We start from the raw sequence: 18,867 nt of genomic DNA, 5'->3' as shown, positions 1-18,867 counted from the left end.
ACATCATTAATTATATAAAGCAGATTTTTATTTTCTATCAATGAACCGCTTAACAATAAAGAATGTAAACGGCTAGGAGACCAATCCATAATGCAGCCACAGCTTAATTACTTCAGTTCATACAAGAGAGAGATGGGATAGAAGCACTCGCCTAATGAACTGGGGATGTGTACTGAAAACTAGGGCTTTGTTACTTAAAGTTTACATGCAGCTGGAAAATAACGACGGCAGCCGCATGTATAAAACACACATTAAGTAAACAATAACCGCATTTCTTCACCTAAAGCAAGCTGAACCGCATATGACATTAATGACTTCCATCATCACCATCAGTAGGTTCTTCGTATACTTTACCCTTCATTCTAGCATCCTGCACCTTTCAAAACCCATGCAGTTTTTCTAACCTGCCTGGGGTGTTGCTATCTGCTGTGGTGCTTCTAGCACACTCTGGTCTGTATCTCAGTGCTGAGGTGCAGGGTGCTAGAAAGAACACTAAAATATTATAAAATTATAAAATAACACTAAAACCTGGATTGTAAGATCATTCCTATCATACAGCAAACTATTGGGACAACTTGAATACCCAACGGGGTGGTCCTCAAAAATGCTTCTCAGTATGGCCCATTATAAGGCTAGACTGTACACATGTTCAATCAGAGAGTTATGAGACAGAGGACCGTTGTGGGCATTCCATTCCTCATTGTAATACTACTCAAAAGAACATTACATAATAGCCTGAGCCCTGTTCAGTTAACATACCATGTGTTTGTGCATATATATGGCAAATGGAATTTTAGCTTTCATAAAAGGATGACTTACTATACTGAATATGAAGATAATGGGTTTCTAAAGCACAACACCTTACTGTCACCACGTACCTTGCAGTGGGACGTCCAGGCTGCCTTGTGGTCGTTCCTGCGACGAGCTGCAGGCTGTAGCTTTGGCATTTTTCCTTTCTGCCATAATCTGTGAGGAATTGAACATCTCCACGATTAATTGCCACATTTAAAACAATGAACTCAGAAAACTTCCCATTCACTCCATAATACACACTTCGTCTTCCGATTTCCTGCACTTTGCTTAACAAGGATAACAGTAAAAGTGTGACGAAAAGTGGAGACTCCACATAAAGCAAATAAGGTACGGATGACTCCAGAGAGGAGAATATGGTTATACTAGTTACCAGCCCATCAAAATTACGGAACATAACAGTAATGTCAGCACCGGCGGCTGTGCATGCCCAAACTTAGCAACACTTGAATTGCTCCGTCAGGAGTCATCTAGTGGCTGTCTGTACGCAAACACTTGTATTCCCCCCATCAAGATGAGGAGCAGCTTTAGAGGGTATTCAATTAGGGACGTTTTTTCGCCAAGGCAAAAAAACTGCACCTTTCGCTATTTTTTAGGGCGAATGGGGATTCGCCCAATTCAATACCAGGGCCGTTTTTTTCGCCTAGGTCAAACATTCGGCAAGAGCTAAAAACATGTGGATCTGCAAATCCATTTGTTTTCGCACCTGCGCCGGTGAGAACAAGCGCCGTTTTCGCCAATTTTTAGGCATTTTTCAGCCAATGCCTTTTCGCTAAATAGGGGGGGGGGTGAATTCGATAGCTCTGAAATTGTCGCAGCTAATTGAATACCTTTTATTATATAGGAAATTGAGCCACTAGATTTCCAGTGGAAATACTCCTATTCCAGGTCAAACCGATGCCTGATTTGACCTCTCAATCTAGTAGCTCCAAGGTCAGACTCTGTTATACACTGCAATTTATCTTACCTTAGAACAGATTTCGTGAAGGCTGGTTGCAATGGCTTTTGCTGGTGTGTCACATCGGAACACGTGGCATTTTAAAATTCTTGTATCCTTGTCTCTGGCAACATATGCAAAATCCCTTGGAAATTAACATAAAGATATGTAAACATCTCGCACTTGCATGAAATAAATGTGGCTAACCCACACGTCTTCTATGTCAGCTCTACAGCCAATAGGGCTGTTTAATAAAACTTTATAGAAGGAGTATAAATGACAGGCACTCTATAAACATCTAAACATCCTCTGCAGACTTTGATGCATGGAGCGGTAATGAAATAGTGATGCAGGCCAGGAGACCCATTGCAGAGACGCTAGTAGCGGATATTATATACATATTATAATGGGAATAAGTCATCCCAAAATGTAATTGTATATTTTCCACCAAGGAGACAAATAGAATATGCTGCAATGCATTGCAAATGGGTAAAATCTCAGTGCAATAAATCTCCACATGCAGCTTAATTGGAAATCTGGTTTCTTCATTGAAATTCAGGGGATGCATCATTGTGCTCATAAACAGTGTACATTCCTGGTTAAGCAGCACAGGGAAACCTGTATCCCTAAATAGGGCGATTAAATATGCCGTGTAACAAAGGACATCTGTTACACCAGACAGAAAGATGAAATATATTGTGCCATCTATACCTCTACATGCAGGTATACTGAACTGAAACACCATCAGACTTGATGAAGAAATACTAGGTTCATGTTACATAGGATGAATTTCAATATTCATATATTTGCATACAGAAGAAAGCAATTCTACAGCATAATTTTCTATACTGCACAGAAAGCAGCTGCAAAAACGTGTAGCATCTGCAGCAATGGACTCTGGTGTGATGGTACAAACGTACCCCTTCCTCAGCACGGGACCACAAAACACTCAAGTGGCTATAAAATACATATACTGACATAGTAATCTATAATAACAAAAGTGAGTATGAAAAGATCACATCTTTTCCAAATTGAGCAAAGCAATTAGAGTCAGTCGCACAGTTGCTGGAGTACTCGTTACCGGACAGCAGCCAGCCATGGAGGGTAGCAAACCGCTGACACTCAGGGCCTAACTCAGACCTGATAGCAGCAGCAACATTTTTCTCTAATGGGCAAAACCACGTGCACTGCAGGTGGGGCAGATATAACATGTGCAGAGAGAGTTAGATTTGGGTGTGGTGTGTTGAAACTGAAATCTAAATTGCAGTGTAAAAATAAATCATCCAGTATTTACCCTGCACAGAAACAAAATAACCCACCCAAATCTAACTCTCTCTGCACATGTTATATCTGCCCCACCTGCAGTGCACGTTTTTCCCATTAGAGAAAAATTGTGCTGCTGCGAACAAGTCTGAATTAGGCCCTCAGTCCAAAGATAAGTTTACCAGAGAGGAATCAACACATATACACAGTACATAGACACACTGGGGGTCATTCCGACCCGTTCACACACTGCAGTTTTTCACAGCCGTGCAAACGGGTCAGAACTGCGCATGCACGCGGGCGGCAATGCGCAGGCGCACAACAAACATCGTCCGGGCAGCGACGAGAATAACGAAGAAAGCGTTTGCAGCGGCGAATGCAAGAAGATTGACAGGAAGAGGCCGGCCGGGGGTGGAAACTGAACGTTTTCTGGGAGTGCCGAAGAAAGCGCAGGCGTGCCCGGCCGAATTCAGGGAGGGATCCTGACGTCAGCTCCAGGAAGGATCATCGCAACGGGTAAGTCTTGAGCTGTGCAGAGACTGCACAAACTTTTTACTTGTGCAGCCTCTGCACAGCGGATCGCAGCCCTGCACAGCTATTCCCCCCTCCCCTGTAGCCGGCGACTATCTGATCGCAGCAGTGCTAAAGTAGCCTGCTAGTGATTAGGTCGGAATGACCCCCACTGTACATACGTATTAATGTTCTACAAACACAGTGCCTGATTTACAGTTGAACATAAAACTGTGATTCACTTATATTTGTTCGTACTGCACGTGTGAGCGGTATGTAGTTAATATCACGGCGGACTATGATAATTTGAGTTTAGTTTATAGCCTGTAGCCTATAGCACTTGTAGAGGCATTTACAGATATGGTCAGCAGAATAGGAATGTGTAGACGTAAAGCAACATGCACTTTAGACTGAGATGACTCTGAAGTGGCTTCTACTCTACTGTATGTATCCCGGCCTAAGGTATGCAAATCCATGTGTATTTCAATGGACTGCTGCTGTCATTTTCTGTGTCGATTACTGATGATGGCATTTTATTTAAAGCTTATGTACTAATACTATATTTACTGTATGTACAAAATGTGCACTGAATCGTCAAAGAGCTTTTACTTGTCGAGTGTAATTCTACAGTGAAAGCAACGGTTTGGTTGGCTGCACTTACATGTAATGTTACTAAATGAGTCTTCCTGTGAGATAAATGTCAGGTTGGCAACGGTGACACAAGCATAGATTTAAAGCTTTGTTCTAAATAATAAATCTGTGTTAGGTTTATATATATATCTGCATAATGAAAGCAGAGGTCCTTCTTGCAAATTAGATCTAATTATAATACCCGATGAGCTATGGATGGCTGCAGGCAATACTCATATATTAAGGAGTTATACGAGCAGATACTCCAATATCTTGCTTCTGTATACACGGGAGATTTATCAGAAGACAAGTTGTAGAATGAAAAAAATATATATATTCTCACATAAAAGTTCTGCGGTGAGTGGAAGAAATCCAACCAAAACATAAATCTAGAATACAAGAGCACAATGACTGTCCATGTATGCTTGCCAGGTCTGGCAGGGTCACTAGAGGTCACCAGATTTTACAGGAAGGGCTTTGATCATGGGTGTAGGGTGACCCCTGTGCACATTGGGGTTATTGTTAGTAAGCCGGGAGGGCCTACAGAAATAAAACAAACATAATTATTCAGATGTTCCAATTGGCTGAAGGAGTGCCACAGTCACATGATTGGCTAGCCACGGTTCTGGTTCAACCCAGTGACGCTTGCTGGACCTGACATTTTTTTTGCTCACAAAGGGGCCGAATTTGTTGTTACATGTACATCAATTAATCAACTAAACCCATCTTTTCTTATTGTTTGGCGCAGTTTAGCAGGACTTCTGCATTGTTTGTGGAAGATTAGCATAGTACAATATGATACACTTGGGAAGACCAGATGTGTACAAATAAACCTAATCCTGGATTTGCACATTACTGTAATAGCAGTCAGTGTTTGCTGTACAGATTTACCAGTAATCACAGCAGCACCTGCAGATACAATTGGCATCTCTTCTATCACATTTCCCAGAAAGCTGGAACTAGTCTTACCGCCACCAAGTTGAAGTAATATAACATTGAGGGTAAACACATAGGGGGTCAATCCGACCCGATCACTCGCTGCAGTTTGTCGCAGCGCAGCGTTTGGGTCGGAACTGCGCATGTGCCGGTGCCGCAGTGCGCCGACACATGGCAGCTGTCGGTGCCTAGCGATCGCCTCTGAGACAGAGGCGGTCGCTGGGCGGGAGGGGGCTGAACGGCGGCGTAAAGCCGCCGCTTAGTGGGAGCGGACCGTTGGGGGGGCAGTCCGTGGCAGCTGCATGACTGCACACACAGCCGCTGCGGGCTGGGGAGCGATGAGTAGCTCCCGGCCAGCACGCTAAAGCTGCGCTGGCCGGGAGCTACTCTTGAAGTGCAAAGGCATCACCGCTGTGCGATGCCTTTGCACTTCTATGGGGGGGGGGGGGGGTGAAAGCCGGCGCTGACGTAAGGGGCGGACTAGCCCTGTGCTGGACGTCCCCCCGCATGTCAGTGTCAATGATCGTAGCTGTGCTAAATTTAGCACAGCTATGTTCCACTCGGAATGACCCCCATAATTCTATGAAAGGACACCATTCATCCAAACAGCACCTCAGAGGAAACACACACACACACGGGAACTTAAAAAATAAGAATTTACTCACCGGTAATTCTATTTCTCGTAGTCCGTAGTGGATGCTGGGAACTCCGTAAGGACCATGGGGAATAGACGGGCTCCGCAGGAGACTGGGCACTCTAAAGAAAAGATTAGGTACTATCTGGTGTGCACTGGCTCCTCCCTCTATGCCCCTCCTCCAGACCTCAGTTAGGGAAACTGTGCCCGGAAGAGCTGACATTACTAGGAAAGGATTTGGAATCAAGGGTAAGACTCATACCAGCCACACCAATCACACTGTACAACTCGTGATAACTATACCCAGTTAACAGTATGAACAACAACTGAGCCTCATTAAACAGATGGCTCAGAACAAAAAACCCTATAGTTAAGCAATAACTATATACAAGTATTGCAGAAGTCCGCACTTGGGACGGGCTCCCAGCATCCACTACGGACTACGAGAAATAGAATTACCGGTGAGTAAATTCTTTTTTTCTCTGACGTCCTAGTGGATGCTGGGAACTCCGTAAGGACCATGGGGATTATACCAAAGCTCCCAAACGGGCGGGAGAGTGCGGATGACTCTGCAGCACCGAATGAGCAAACACAAGGTCCTCCTCAGCCAGGGTATCAAACTTGTAGAACTTTGCAAATGTGTTTGAACCCAACCAAGTAGCCGCTCGGCAAAGCTGTAAAGCCGAGACCCCTCGGGCAGCCGCCCAAGAAGAGCCCACCTTCCTTGTGGAATGGGCTTTTACTGATTTTGGATGCGGCAATCCAGCCGCAGAATGAGCTAGCTGAATCGTGCTACAGATCCAGCGCGCAATAGTTTGCTTTGAAGCAGGAGCACCCAGCTTGTTGGGTGCATGCAGGATAAACAGCGAGTCAGTCTTCCTGACTCCAGCCGTTCTGGAAACATATATTTTCAAAGCCCTGACTACGTCCAGTAACTTGGGAGTCCTCCAAGTCCCGAGTAGCCGCAGGCACCACAATAGGTCGGTTCAAATGAAACGATGATACCACCTTTGGGAGAAATTGGGGACGAGTCCTCAATTCTGCCCTGTCCATATGGAAGATCAGATATGGGCTTTTACATGACAAAGCCGCCAATTCCGACACACGCCTAGCCGATGCTAAGGCCAACAGCATGACCACTTTCCACGTGAGATACTTTAGTTCCACGGTCCTAAGTGGCTCAAACCAGTGGGATTTCAGGAAATCCAACACAACGTTAAGATCCCAGAGTGCCACTGGTGGCACAAAAGGGGGCTGAATATGCAGCACTCCCTTAACAAACGTCTGAACCTCAGGCAGTGAAGCCAGTTCTTTTTGAAAGAAAATGGATAGGGAAGAAATCTGGACATTTATGGACCCCAATTTTAGGCCCATAGTCACCCCTGACTGTAGGAAGTGCAGGAAACGACCCAGCTGGAATTCCTCTGTAGGGGCCTTCCTGGCCTCACACCAAGCAACATATTTTCGCCATATACGGTGATAATGCTTTGCTGTCACGTCCTTCCTAGCCTTTATCAGCGTAGGAATAACTTCATCCGGAATGCCTTTTTCCGCTAGGATCCGGCGTTCAACCGCCATGCCGTCAAACGCAGCCGCGGTAAGTCTTGGAACAGACAGGGCCCTTGTTGCAGCAGGTCCTGTCTGAGAGGCAGAGGCCATGGGTCCTCTGTGCGCATTTCTTGCAGTTCCGGGTACCAAGTCCTTCTTGGCCAATTCGGAACAATGAGTATTGTTTTTATTCCTCTCTTTCTTACTATTCTCAGTACCTTGGGTATGAGAGGAAGAGGAGGAAACACATATACCGACTAGTACACCCACGGTGTTACTATGGCGTCCACAGCTATCGCCTGAGGGTCCCTTGACCTGGCGCAATATCTTTTTAGTTTTTTGTTGAGGCGGGACGCCATCATGTCCACCTGTGGCAGTTCCCATCGCTTTGCGATCTGTGTGAAGACTTCTTGATGAAGTCCCCACTCTCCCGGGTAGAGGTCGTGTCTGCTGAGGAAGTCTGGTTCCCAGTTGTCCACTCCCGGAATGAACACTGCTGACAGTGCTTGCACGTGATTCTCCGCCCACCGAAGAATCTTTGTGGCTTCCGCCATTGCCATCCTGCTTCTTGTGCCGCCCTGGCTGTTTACATGGGCGACCGCCGTGATGTTGTCTGACTGAATCAGTACTGGCCGGTTTCGAAGCAGGGGCTCTGCTTGACTCAGGGCGTTGTAAATGGCCCTTAGTTCCAGTATATTTATGTGTAGAGAAGTCTCCAGACTTGAGCACTCTGCAGCCACCACAGAAGAGACACCCTGGCCCTTGGGGACAGGGTGATCAGCCGATGCATCTGAAGATGCGATCCGGACCACTTGTCCAACAGATCCCACTGAAAGGTCCTCGCATGGAACCTGCCGAAGGGAATGGCTTCGTATGAAGCCACCATCTTTCCCAGGACTCGCGTGCAGTGATGCACCGACACCTGTTTTGGTTTCAGGAGGTCCCTGACCAGAGATGCTAATTCCTGGGCCTTCTCCACCGGGAGAAACACCTTCTTCTGTTCTGTGTCCAGAATCATGCCCAGGAAAAGCAGACGCGTCGTAGGAATCAGCTGCGACTTTGGAACATTCAGAATCCAGCGGTGCTGTTGCAACACCTCCTGAGAGAGTGCTACGCTGATCAACAACTGCTCCCTGGACCTCGCCTTTATGAGGAGATCGTCCAAGTACGGGATAATTATAACTCCCTTCTGCCGAAGGAGTATCATCATTTCGGCCATTACCTTGGTAAATATTCTCGGTGCCGTGGACAGGCCAAACGGCAACGTCTGGAACTGGTAATGACAGTCCTGTACCACAAACCTGAGGTACTCCTGGTGAGGTGGGTAAATGGGGACATGCAAGTAAGCATCTTTGATGTCCAGCGACACCATAAAATCCCCCTCTTCCAGGCATGCAATAACCGCTCTGAGCGATTCCATTTTGAACTTGAATTTCTTTATATAAGTGTTCAAGGATTTTAAATTCAGAATGGGTCTCACCGAACCGTCCGGTTTCGGTACCACAAACATTGTGGAATAGTAACCCCTTCCCTGTTGAAGGAGGGGGACCCTGACAATCACTTGCTGGAGGTACAGCTTGTGAATTGCCGCCAGTACTACCTCCCTTTGCATGGGGGAAGCTGGCAAGGCTGATTTGAGGTAACGGCGGGGGGGAGTCGCTTCGAATTCCAGCTTGTATCCCTGAGATACAATTTGTATAGCCCAGAGATCCACCTGTGAGCGAACCCACTAGTTGCTGAAGTTTCGGAGACGCGCCCCCACCGCACCTGGCTCCGCCTGTGGAGCCCCAACGTCATGCGGTGGACTTAGTGGAAGCAGGGGAGGACTTTTGTTCCTGGGAACTGGCTGCATGGTGCAGCTTCTTACCTCTACCCCTGCCTCTGGCAAGAAAGGATGCGCCCCTGACCCTCTTGCCTTTTTGGGAACGAAAGGACTGCATTTGATAATACGGTGCTTTCTTAGGCTGTGAGGAAACCTGAGGCAAGAAAGTCGACTTTCCAGCTGTCGCTGTAGACACGAGGTCCGACAGACCGTCCCCAAACAATTCCTCACCCTTATAAGGCAAAACCTCCATGTGTTTTTTAGAATCAGCATCTCCTGTCCATTGCCGAGTCCATAAGACCCTCCTGGCAGAAATGGACATAGCATTAATTCTAGAGCCCAGCAGGCAAATGTCCCTCTGAGCATCCCGCATATATAAGACGACGTCTTTGATATGGCCCAGGGTCAGCAAAACAGTATCTCTGTCGAGGGAATCTATGTCGTCTAACAGAGTATCTGTCCACGCTGCTACAGCACTACACATCCAGGCTGAAGCAATAGCAGGTCTCAGTAGAGTACCAGAGTGTGTATACACTGACTTCAGGATAGCTTCCTGCTTTCTATCCGCAGGCTCCTTTAGGGCGACCGTATCCTGAGACGGCAGGGCCTCCTTTTTAGATAAGCGTGTCAGTGCCTTGTCCACCCTAGGGGATGTTTCCCAACGTAACCTGTCCGTTGGCGGGAAAGGGTATGCCATCAGTAACCTCTTAGAAATCACTAATTTCTTATCAGGGGAACTCCACGCTTCTTCACGCAATTCATTTAATTCATCAGATGGGGAAAAAGTCACTGGCTGCTTTTTCTCCCCAAACATATAAACCCTCTTGGTATTAACAGGGTTAATCTCAGAAATGTGTAATACATCTTTCATTGCAATAATCATGTATCGGATGGCCTTGGTCATTTTAGACTGTAAATGTGCCTCATCATCGTCGACACTGGAGTTGGACTCCGTGTCGACATCTGTGTCAACCATCTGAGATAGAGGGCGTTTATGAGCCCCTGACGGTTTCTGAGTCACCTGGGCAGGCGCGGGCTGAGACCCCGGCTGTCCCAAGGCTGCAGCGTCATCAAACCTTTTATGTAATGAGTTTACATTGTCATTTAAGACCTTCCACATATCCATCCAATCAGGTGTCGGCCCCGACGGGGGCGACACCACACTTATCTGCCCTTGCTCCGCCTCCACGTAACCTTCCTCATCAAACATGTCGACACAGCCGTACCGACACACCGCACACACACAGGGAATGCTCAGACTGAGGACAGGACCCCACAAAGTCCTTTGGGGAGACAGAGAGAGAGTATGCCAGCACACACCACAGCGCTATTTAACACAGGGATTCTCACTGATAATAAGTGATTTACCCAATAGCTGCTTTATATGTCTTATTTGCGCCTAAATTTATGAGCCCCCCCCCTCTCTTTTTAACCCGTTTTGTACCTGGATACTGCAGGGGAGAGCCTGGGGAGCTGCTTCCAGCGGAGCTGTGAAGAGAAAATGGCGCTGGTGTGCTGAGGAAGAAGGCCCCGCCCCCTCAGCGGCGGGCTTCTGTCCCGCTTTCTGTGTGAAAAAATGGCGGGGGTTTTTACATATATACAGTGCCAGACTGTATATATGTATTTTTATGCCAAAAGGTACTTCAATTGCAGCCCAGGGCAGTGGCGGATTTAGCGGGGGGCGATCAGGGCGAACGCCCCCCCTACATATACCGGCAGCGGGATGGAGGCCGGGTCCCGCTGCGGTATTGGGAACGGGTTGGAGAGCGGTGCAGCACGGCGGGGGACGAGGAGAGAGAGGAGCGTCCTGACGCGCGTACAGTGACCTCTGATCTGAGCACGCCCCCTTCTTCCTGTACGCGCGTCAGGGCGCTCTCTCTCTGTCTTCGTCCTCCGCCTCGCTGCACCGCTCGGAACCCGTTCCCAATATCGCGGCGGGACCCGGCCTCCATCAATGATTAGGTGTGTGTGTGTGTTGTGTGTGTGTGTCTGTGTCCCATTTCTCCCCCCTCCTCTCTTCTCCCAGCATTGTGTCCCTGCATTCTGTTGCCTCATTCAGTGTGCTATAATGTGCACTTCGGCTCATACAATGTGCTATAAAGTGAATTTTGGCTCATACAGTGTGCTATATTGTGCACTTCGGCTCATACAGTGTGCTATAACATTGGCTCATACAGTGTGCTATAACGTTGGCTCATACAGTGTGCTATAAAGTGAATTTTGGCTCATACAGTGTGCTATAAAGTGAATTTTGGCTCATACAGTGTGCTATAACATTGGCTCATACAGTGTGCTATAACGTTGGCTCATACAGTGTGCTATAAAGTGAATTTTGGCTCATACAGTGTGCTATAAAGTGAATTTTGGCTCATACAGTGTGCTATAAAGTGAATTTTGGCTCATACAGTGTGCTATAAAGTGAATTTTGGCTCATACAGTGTGCTATAACGTTGGCTCATACAGTGTGCTATAATGTGAATTTCAGCTCATACAGTGTGCTTCAATGTTGAATTTCTTTGTAAGAATATCCTAATGTCTATCCCATGCATGTTTAAATTGCCCTACTGTCTTATCCTCTACCACCCCTGATGGAAGGAATGGCGATTTGGCAGTCTGTATCACCAGTGCGCAGGGTTCTCTCCACTAACTGGCAACATTTTATTAGTAATGGCAACAATAGGAAATTTTAGAAGCGAACGGGAAGGGCATTACTAAGTGGGAGGGGCTATGATTAGGGGGAGGAGTCATAATTCTTAATCCGCCCCCCCTAAAAGTTAAGTCTAGATCCGCCACTGGCTCAGGGCACCCCCCCCCCCCCCCCCAGCGCCCTGCACCCTACAGTGACCGGAGTGTGTAAGTGTGCTGGGAGCAATGGCGCACAGCTGCGGTGCTGTGCGCTACCTTAATGAAGGCAGGAGTCTTCAGCCGCCGATTTCGCCGTCTTCAAGCTTCTGTTCTTCTGGCTCTGCGAGGGGGACGGCGGCGCGGCTTCGGGAACGGACGATCGAGGACAGGTGCCTGTGTTCGAACCCTCTTGAGCTAATGGTGTCCAGTAGCTGCAAGCAGGTAGGCTTGCTTCTCTCCCCTTAGTCCCACGTAGCAGTGAGTCTGTTGCCAGCAGAAGCTCACTGAAAATAAAAAACCTAATAAATACTTTCTTTACTAGTAAGCTCAGGAGAGCCCACTAGGAGCACCCAGCTCTGGCCGGGCACAGATTCTAACTGAGGTCTGGAGGAGCGGAATAGAGGGAGGAGCCAGTGCACACCAGATAGTACCTAATCTTTTCTTTAGAGTGCCCAGTCTCCTGCGGAGCCCGTCTATTCCCCATGGTCCTTACGGAGTTCCCAGCATCCACTAGGACGTCAGAGAAATATATAATGGATGAACCTTGAATTTAATCTATAGGGTTTTACAAATTAGACCCAAGAGGAATAGAAATTTGGGCACATTAAGATCCCAGTTAGAGGCATGCATTGTGTACAGTATCACTGTGGAGTTCTAACAATCGTACGGATGTGCCATAATACATCATTGCCGCAATTGCGCCAAACCGTCCCTCTTGGCGCGCCAGGTCTTGTGAGACTCTGCTAGCGTTGGCTGTCTTTTTTGTACCTTTTTTTCCCACAAAAATACAAGTTAGTCGCAACACAACTAGGACACACCAAGGACTGCATTGATTAATTTGATATGAACACTTGTAAACAGCATCTGTGTGTGTCTAAGGGGGGTATCCAATTAGCTGTGACGAAACATAGGGAGCAAAAAACTAACGTTTGTCGTGCTCTTTCCCGATGTTTCGGAGATTATTTTTTTCCGGCCGATCCTACCTAACAAAATGTAATTTTCTCCTGAAAACACACAGTTTCAGTGAAACCTGTGTGTTTTCGCCAACCATAGCCTGTGGCAGGTGAAACAAAATCCCAGATAAGTCGCAGCTCCTGCCAGCTTATCAGACCTAAGTGGATAGCCCCCGGCGAGACGATTACACACGTTAATTTACGGTCGGTAATTTGATCCCCCCCCCCCCCCCCCTTAAGTCTCTCATACGGCATACGAAGAGCTATGATGCAGCGGACGCAATTATTTCCCATGGCAAGTTCCACTGAGCTTTGTATACAGACTCCATCGCATTGCGAATAGGACGCATTTTCAGCAAGGCATCTTGAGTCTAGATATGAGGACACATCTGTATTAATGCATGCTTCTGACTTTCTGCTGCTTTCCTCTGGGAAATCTCAGGATGGGATATCCAGGGTCCGGTGATGTGATAGGTGTCATCACAGCCCCACCCCTGCAGCAGATTGGTTTGATTCCTGGGATCATGCAGTGAGGGATGGGCCTTAAATATCACAATTTACCTCATCATGCACCCTTCCGGCTCATTTCACTGGGACAGTGGGTAGGATGGAGGATGGAGGGCAGGGCCCGGGAGGGTTGGCTACTCTCACAGGAGGCCAGGGGAGCTCACCAAACGACCAGACATTCTTGGTACAGCAAGGAAGTATGAAGTACCGGTAATGACTGGCTTAAGACGGAACTATTGTTAATGGGAGAAATAGTCTATTTCAATAAAAACAGCCAGAAGAAGCCGTCTGAGGGTTTGCAGCAAGTATGGGATGCAGATACACCGCCAGAGCTAGATTTGTGAGTCTGGGTCTGAATGAGTCACAATAAATATGTGGGTGATTAACAAAAAATAAAAATAAAGTCTTCCGTTCAATTAGAGATAATACATCTTATAAAACACAAAACCCAAACCTTATACTTTTTCCTCACTTTCAACAGCAAATTTAAACTATGTTCTCAGAGCCTCCCTGCAGTAAAGTGTACCAAAGCGATGCGGTCAGGATGTTGGCGGTTGGAATCCCAACGGTCGGAATACTGAAACGCGACCAAAATGTCGATGCCAGAATTCCGACACCAGACGAAATGCCAACGCCGGAATACGAACACCTGGCGTCCTGATAGTAAGTATGCAGCCCCTGTACTGCTATAGTCTGCGGGAAGTAAGGGTAACCACCCCAGGGACAGTTAGGGTTAGGTAGTGGAGAAGGGAGAGTTGGGGTTAGGCTGTGGGGTGAGGGGGGAAGGGGGGGAGGTTAGGTTCAAGCACCCCCGGGGAGGGCTAGGCTGCTGGGTAGGAGAATATTTGGCATAGGCTGCAGAGATGTGGGGTGGGGGGGGGGGGGGGTTAGGTTTAAGCACCATCGGGGAAGGTTAGGCTGCAGGGGGGAGGTTAGGATTAGGCTGCAGAGAGGGAGGGTTAGGGTGGTACATTTACATTATTATTATTATTTTTTTTACCTGTTTGTGTTAAAGGACATTTGGCAGATTGTAAGAACACGAGCTGAATGCTTTCTTATTTATGTATGAGCCCTAAGTTATCATTCTGCATTTTATATAGAGATACATAAATTCTGCCATCTCAGCCTGTGCGGACTGCCATCTGTCATAATAACAAAGGGCAGTATGGTTTTAGACAGAATATACTTAGATCAAGGGCAATTCTATCACAGTATAAATATTTTGCTCTATTTTAATGCTAATAGATACAAAGTGAAAAAAATAAAATCCAAATGTGGTTTGCAGAAATTAATGCTAAAAAGGTGACTTATTTATTCACCCAAGTCGCTGGCAAGGGACATTGGGACATGGGGCAGTCTTTCCCAAACATAGGTCAGTGCCCATAAGCAACTTCTGACTGAACTATTGTGACAGACAATTACAATGTAATGTGGTGTAAGTTACCATCTTTACAGCAAGTTATTTTTTCCCGGAAAGTCACTATTTATATGTATTTCTGTACATTTTCACTCATTTTAAACATTTTCTAAGCCCCTGAATCTGATTGTATGTATTTATATGGATCCATTAATGTCCCCTAAGTAATTATATCACGATTCCTTACATTTTTAGGACAGGAAATTATGTCATGTTGTCAGGCCACATGTGGACCTTTATTTTGGCAAGTGTTGGTTCACAGTGTTGCTCTATGCTATGCTTGCACTATTGAAATAGCAAACACTATGTTTTTAATACATATAGGGCATATGTATTAAAAACATAGTGTTTGCTATTTCAATAGTGACTCTACTGGTGGTCACGGGACCGAAGATAAAAATACCAGGTAAGTTGTGGCTCTACTAATCATCTTTTTGCACCATACATTGGGTAGAGCCTAACATGGCTCTACATGTATGGAGTTTATATGTTCTCCTGCGCTTGCATGGGATTCCTCTGGGTACTCCAGTTTCCTCCCACAAACTAATAATGTACCAGTAGGTGGATTGGCTCCTAATAAAAATGTATCCTAGTGTGTATGTATTTGTGTGTGCATGTGGGACTGATGTGAATGGCCAAAAATTCACTGTTTGCTAGATCAATAATTGCAAATGCTCCTTTAGCTTTCATTAGTTATTGGACCTGTTAAAATGTAACTTTACATAAAAGAACTTGTCAGATTGATACCCTCTCTAAATGCTAAAATATCACATCGGGTAATGGGTCTAATATTACAGTGGCCCCAGAACTATCACAATATCTACCCAATAACTATTATAATGAGTAGGATCATCATCAGGCATGTAGATAAATGTGGACATTAGGGGGTAAATTTACTAAGATGGGAGTTCTATTCAAGATGGGATGTTGCCCATAACAACCAATCAGATTCTACTTCTCATTTATCTAGCACCTTCTAGAAGATAATACCTGGAATCTGACTGGTTGCTATTGGCAACATCCCATTTTAAATAGAACTCCCATCTTAGTAAATTTACCCCTAGGTCTTATGGCCTCTGGCTCTATTGGCCTGTGTATGGAGTTATCTCCTAGCCTCACTTAACGACCCTAAAGCTGAGTACACACTGGAGCTACGGGCATTGGTTCCCAATTTGGTTACTTAAATGTATGGAGTCAAATGAAAGTTCCTGTCAGACAGCACTGACGCCAAGTGGCGTGTTAGGCCCCTGTGTGGCCGATTTCACTCTTCACTTTGTAGAAATATACAATATAATTACATATATCTACGCAAACAAAGATGCACAATTTTATGTCCATGTAAACTCAAGAGATAGGCTGTACTATAAAAAGGCAGGTAATAATATTATGTGACACTAATAACATGAAAAAAAAATGCACTCAGTCTATTGTGTAGCAATAATAATACACAGCAGAACAATAACTAACAGCTCATTGTACAATCTCCCCAGCAGAAAATGCATAACTAGGCGAGAAGTAATAAAAAGCGCACTGTAATCAAAATACTAAAATGGCACAAAGCATGTACTGTATAAGGGAAGAGGCATGATAAAGTCACACATACAGACTCTAAATAACTCTCACAGGCTCTGATCTCAGTGCCCCACCCAATTACCATGAATAATAGGTTAGATACCACAGGAAGAGATGGCTCTGTGGCAGCCACAGCTCCCTGCTCAGACCTTTATCCGTATTGATTATGAGTAAATAAGGCAGAATAGACAGCGCATTTGTTGTGCAGGATCCATCAGTGCAAGAAATGAAGCTCAACGACTGTCAAACCCAGTAATGTAATGGATGAAGAGCACTTTGAAGATGCCATTCCAAACACTATCCCCGGTGGCAAGGTGACCTGTACATTATATGGTCATACACTTTATACTGATGTGAAACCATCTCTGATAAATATGTTGGCTGTGTCTGTTCCTCGCACGTCTCATTTGTCTTTATAAAGACCAATAGTGCAATTTATACATCACATGACCAAGCTGCATATTGTACAATGGCAAGCTAGAATAAACACTATTCTCTTGAAGCACCTGTCACCACACATAACATTGCCATGGTGTATGTTACCGCCATTTTGAAAGTAAAATGTTATAGTGACATCACCGTGAAACGTAAAAAACAAGTGTCAGACCTCCCCAAACTACTAATAATAAATATCTGACACCAAGAAAGAATCAGGGGACAGGTTGAAGAACCGTTGGTGTAATTTGCATTTAAGCACACATTGAACTTTAGTAGATGCATTAAGTGGAGACAGGCTGCCCTGCGTGCAACCATGTTTAAGGGTAACTTTAGTCACATGACCACTCTGTACAGGAAACAGTATGACCTCCGTAAATGTACGGAATGTAAATGGTTATTGTGTGTGTGAGAACAGTAGCATACCCTCCAACATTTTACACATAAAAATCGGTACAAATTCGAAAAGGGTGTGTGGCTATGGATAAAGGGGCCACGGCCACGCCCCTTTTCCTATACTTTCAATGGAAGCTTGGAGAGCCAAAAATTGGTACAGACCATACAAAAAAAAGGTACTGTACCTGCTAAAAAGGTACAGTTGGAGGGTATGCAGTAGGACAGTGTGTAACACGCATATAGAGAGAGCATCTTGGGTATCACTCTGTATGTATTTATATCAGGAGATAAAGAAATCACTTACCTTTAATGTTCCTGCTGATCATTTACATATACACTGATTGGCTCAAACACTCATTTGTGCTACATATATTACCATTAGAATGAGGAAGGGCTGTTTTATACATACAATTGTTTCACTACCAGAATGTATTATAATAATAATAATTATTATTATTATTACTATTAACAGTAACAACAGTAACATTACAAATATAAAACTAGTGTCTGTATTATTTTACTTACATCGTATAGCAATGTATATTTACATTTTTATTCATAATGACAGCCACGGGTTGACAGTTTGTCTAATGCCCTTAATCAGAACAATGACTGTAATGTCTAGATAATCATCAATAATTCACTTGCAGCACAGCATACTACTGTATGAACATTAGACAGACGTCCAGGGACAATGCATGCAATAGGAAGGAAATGAGTTACCTCTCCCTGCGTCCGCGGCAGCATGAAAGGACAGAGCAGATAAGGCAAGTTAGGAGAAAACGTTGAGAAAATGTAAGAGAGCTAGCACACAAAGCAGCGCAGCCAGACACTCCGCACTCCACATGGGCACACACTCTGGCTCCAGGTTCAGGACACCAGCAAATAATTAATTGCTTTCCTAAGCTGGTAAAGCAGCGAAGCAGCTGAAGCAAGACTACATTAAAATCTGAGAAAGGAACATGGTATGAGGCTGGGGAAAAACATCATCCAAAGGGACCCGGTGCTGGTGCTGCTGCAGAGGTTGTTGTAGTGGGAAGTAAGAGCCAGAAGCTAGCAGCTGTATGTGAGATGCAGCATATGCATGTAACCTCATCAAGATCTTCATGGAACAGATGAAACAGAGGGTGGAGGGGGGGCTGTAATAAATCATGGGAACAGGCACAATCAAGGCAGTCACACTTCCCCACCATCTCATGAAACTTCTTTCCATGTGCTGCTAGCCAATGATGGGCTGGAATATAGCCTTCAGAATGCCATTGTTACAGGGCGGAATCCAGGTGGCCAGTGCATAATGCATGATTAGAGAATTATATATACATAGATACTGTATGACATGTCTGCATTATACAAGACAAGTTACCATCTACACCAGTCATCAACTCTCTGCTAGACAGATAAGAAGGTAACATGTAAGTGTATCCACACAAAAGATACTGTATACACACACACACACACACACACACACGTATAAAACCCACTGTGACTTTTAGACTGTGTAGCTGGTGTAATAGGCATAAATACAACGAGCAGGTATACTGATACTAATTATCTAATGAATAGTCTTCAACATTAACAGATACATAAAAATCACTGTTTTGTGAAATTCTGGTTGTGTTAAAAATAAGTAGAATCTTCAAATTTCTACTTATT

The 18,867-nt window shown here is 45.3% G+C and overlaps 2 protein-coding genes across 9 annotated transcripts in view; one reads left to right on the top strand and one right to left on the bottom strand.

Moving 5' to 3' along the window:
• The window catches only part of APBB2 (amyloid beta precursor protein binding family B member 2), a 501,466-nt gene that overhangs the window by 49,334 nt on the left and 433,265 nt on the right, over positions 1 to 18,867 (bottom strand). For 7 of the 8 annotated variants that reach the window (XM_063921023.1, XM_063921025.1, XM_063921021.1 and 4 more), the window contains 2 exons: positions 1,778 to 1,892; positions 879 to 966 (listed from right to left, as the gene is read on the bottom strand). In XM_063921023.1, the coding sequence (XP_063777093.1) occupies positions 879 to 966; positions 1,778 to 1,892 (203 nt within the window). Of the gene's footprint in view, positions 1 to 878; positions 967 to 1,777; positions 1,893 to 17,937; positions 18,143 to 18,867 lie in introns of those variants that run through there. The other variant, XM_063921028.1, reaches the window with a different exon arrangement.
• Positions 1 to 18,867, top strand: part of NSUN7 (NOP2/Sun RNA methyltransferase family member 7) — a 421,001-nt gene that overhangs the window by 343,071 nt on the left and 59,063 nt on the right. The window lies entirely within an intron of this gene.

The sequence above is a fragment of the Pseudophryne corroboree genome, chromosome 1 (genome assembly GCF_028390025.1).
Source record: "Pseudophryne corroboree isolate aPseCor3 chromosome 1, aPseCor3.hap2, whole genome shotgun sequence".
NCBI lineage: Eukaryota > Metazoa > Chordata > Amphibia > Anura > Myobatrachidae > Pseudophryne > Pseudophryne corroboree.
This window is presented reverse-complemented; position numbering and strand designations above follow the sequence as displayed.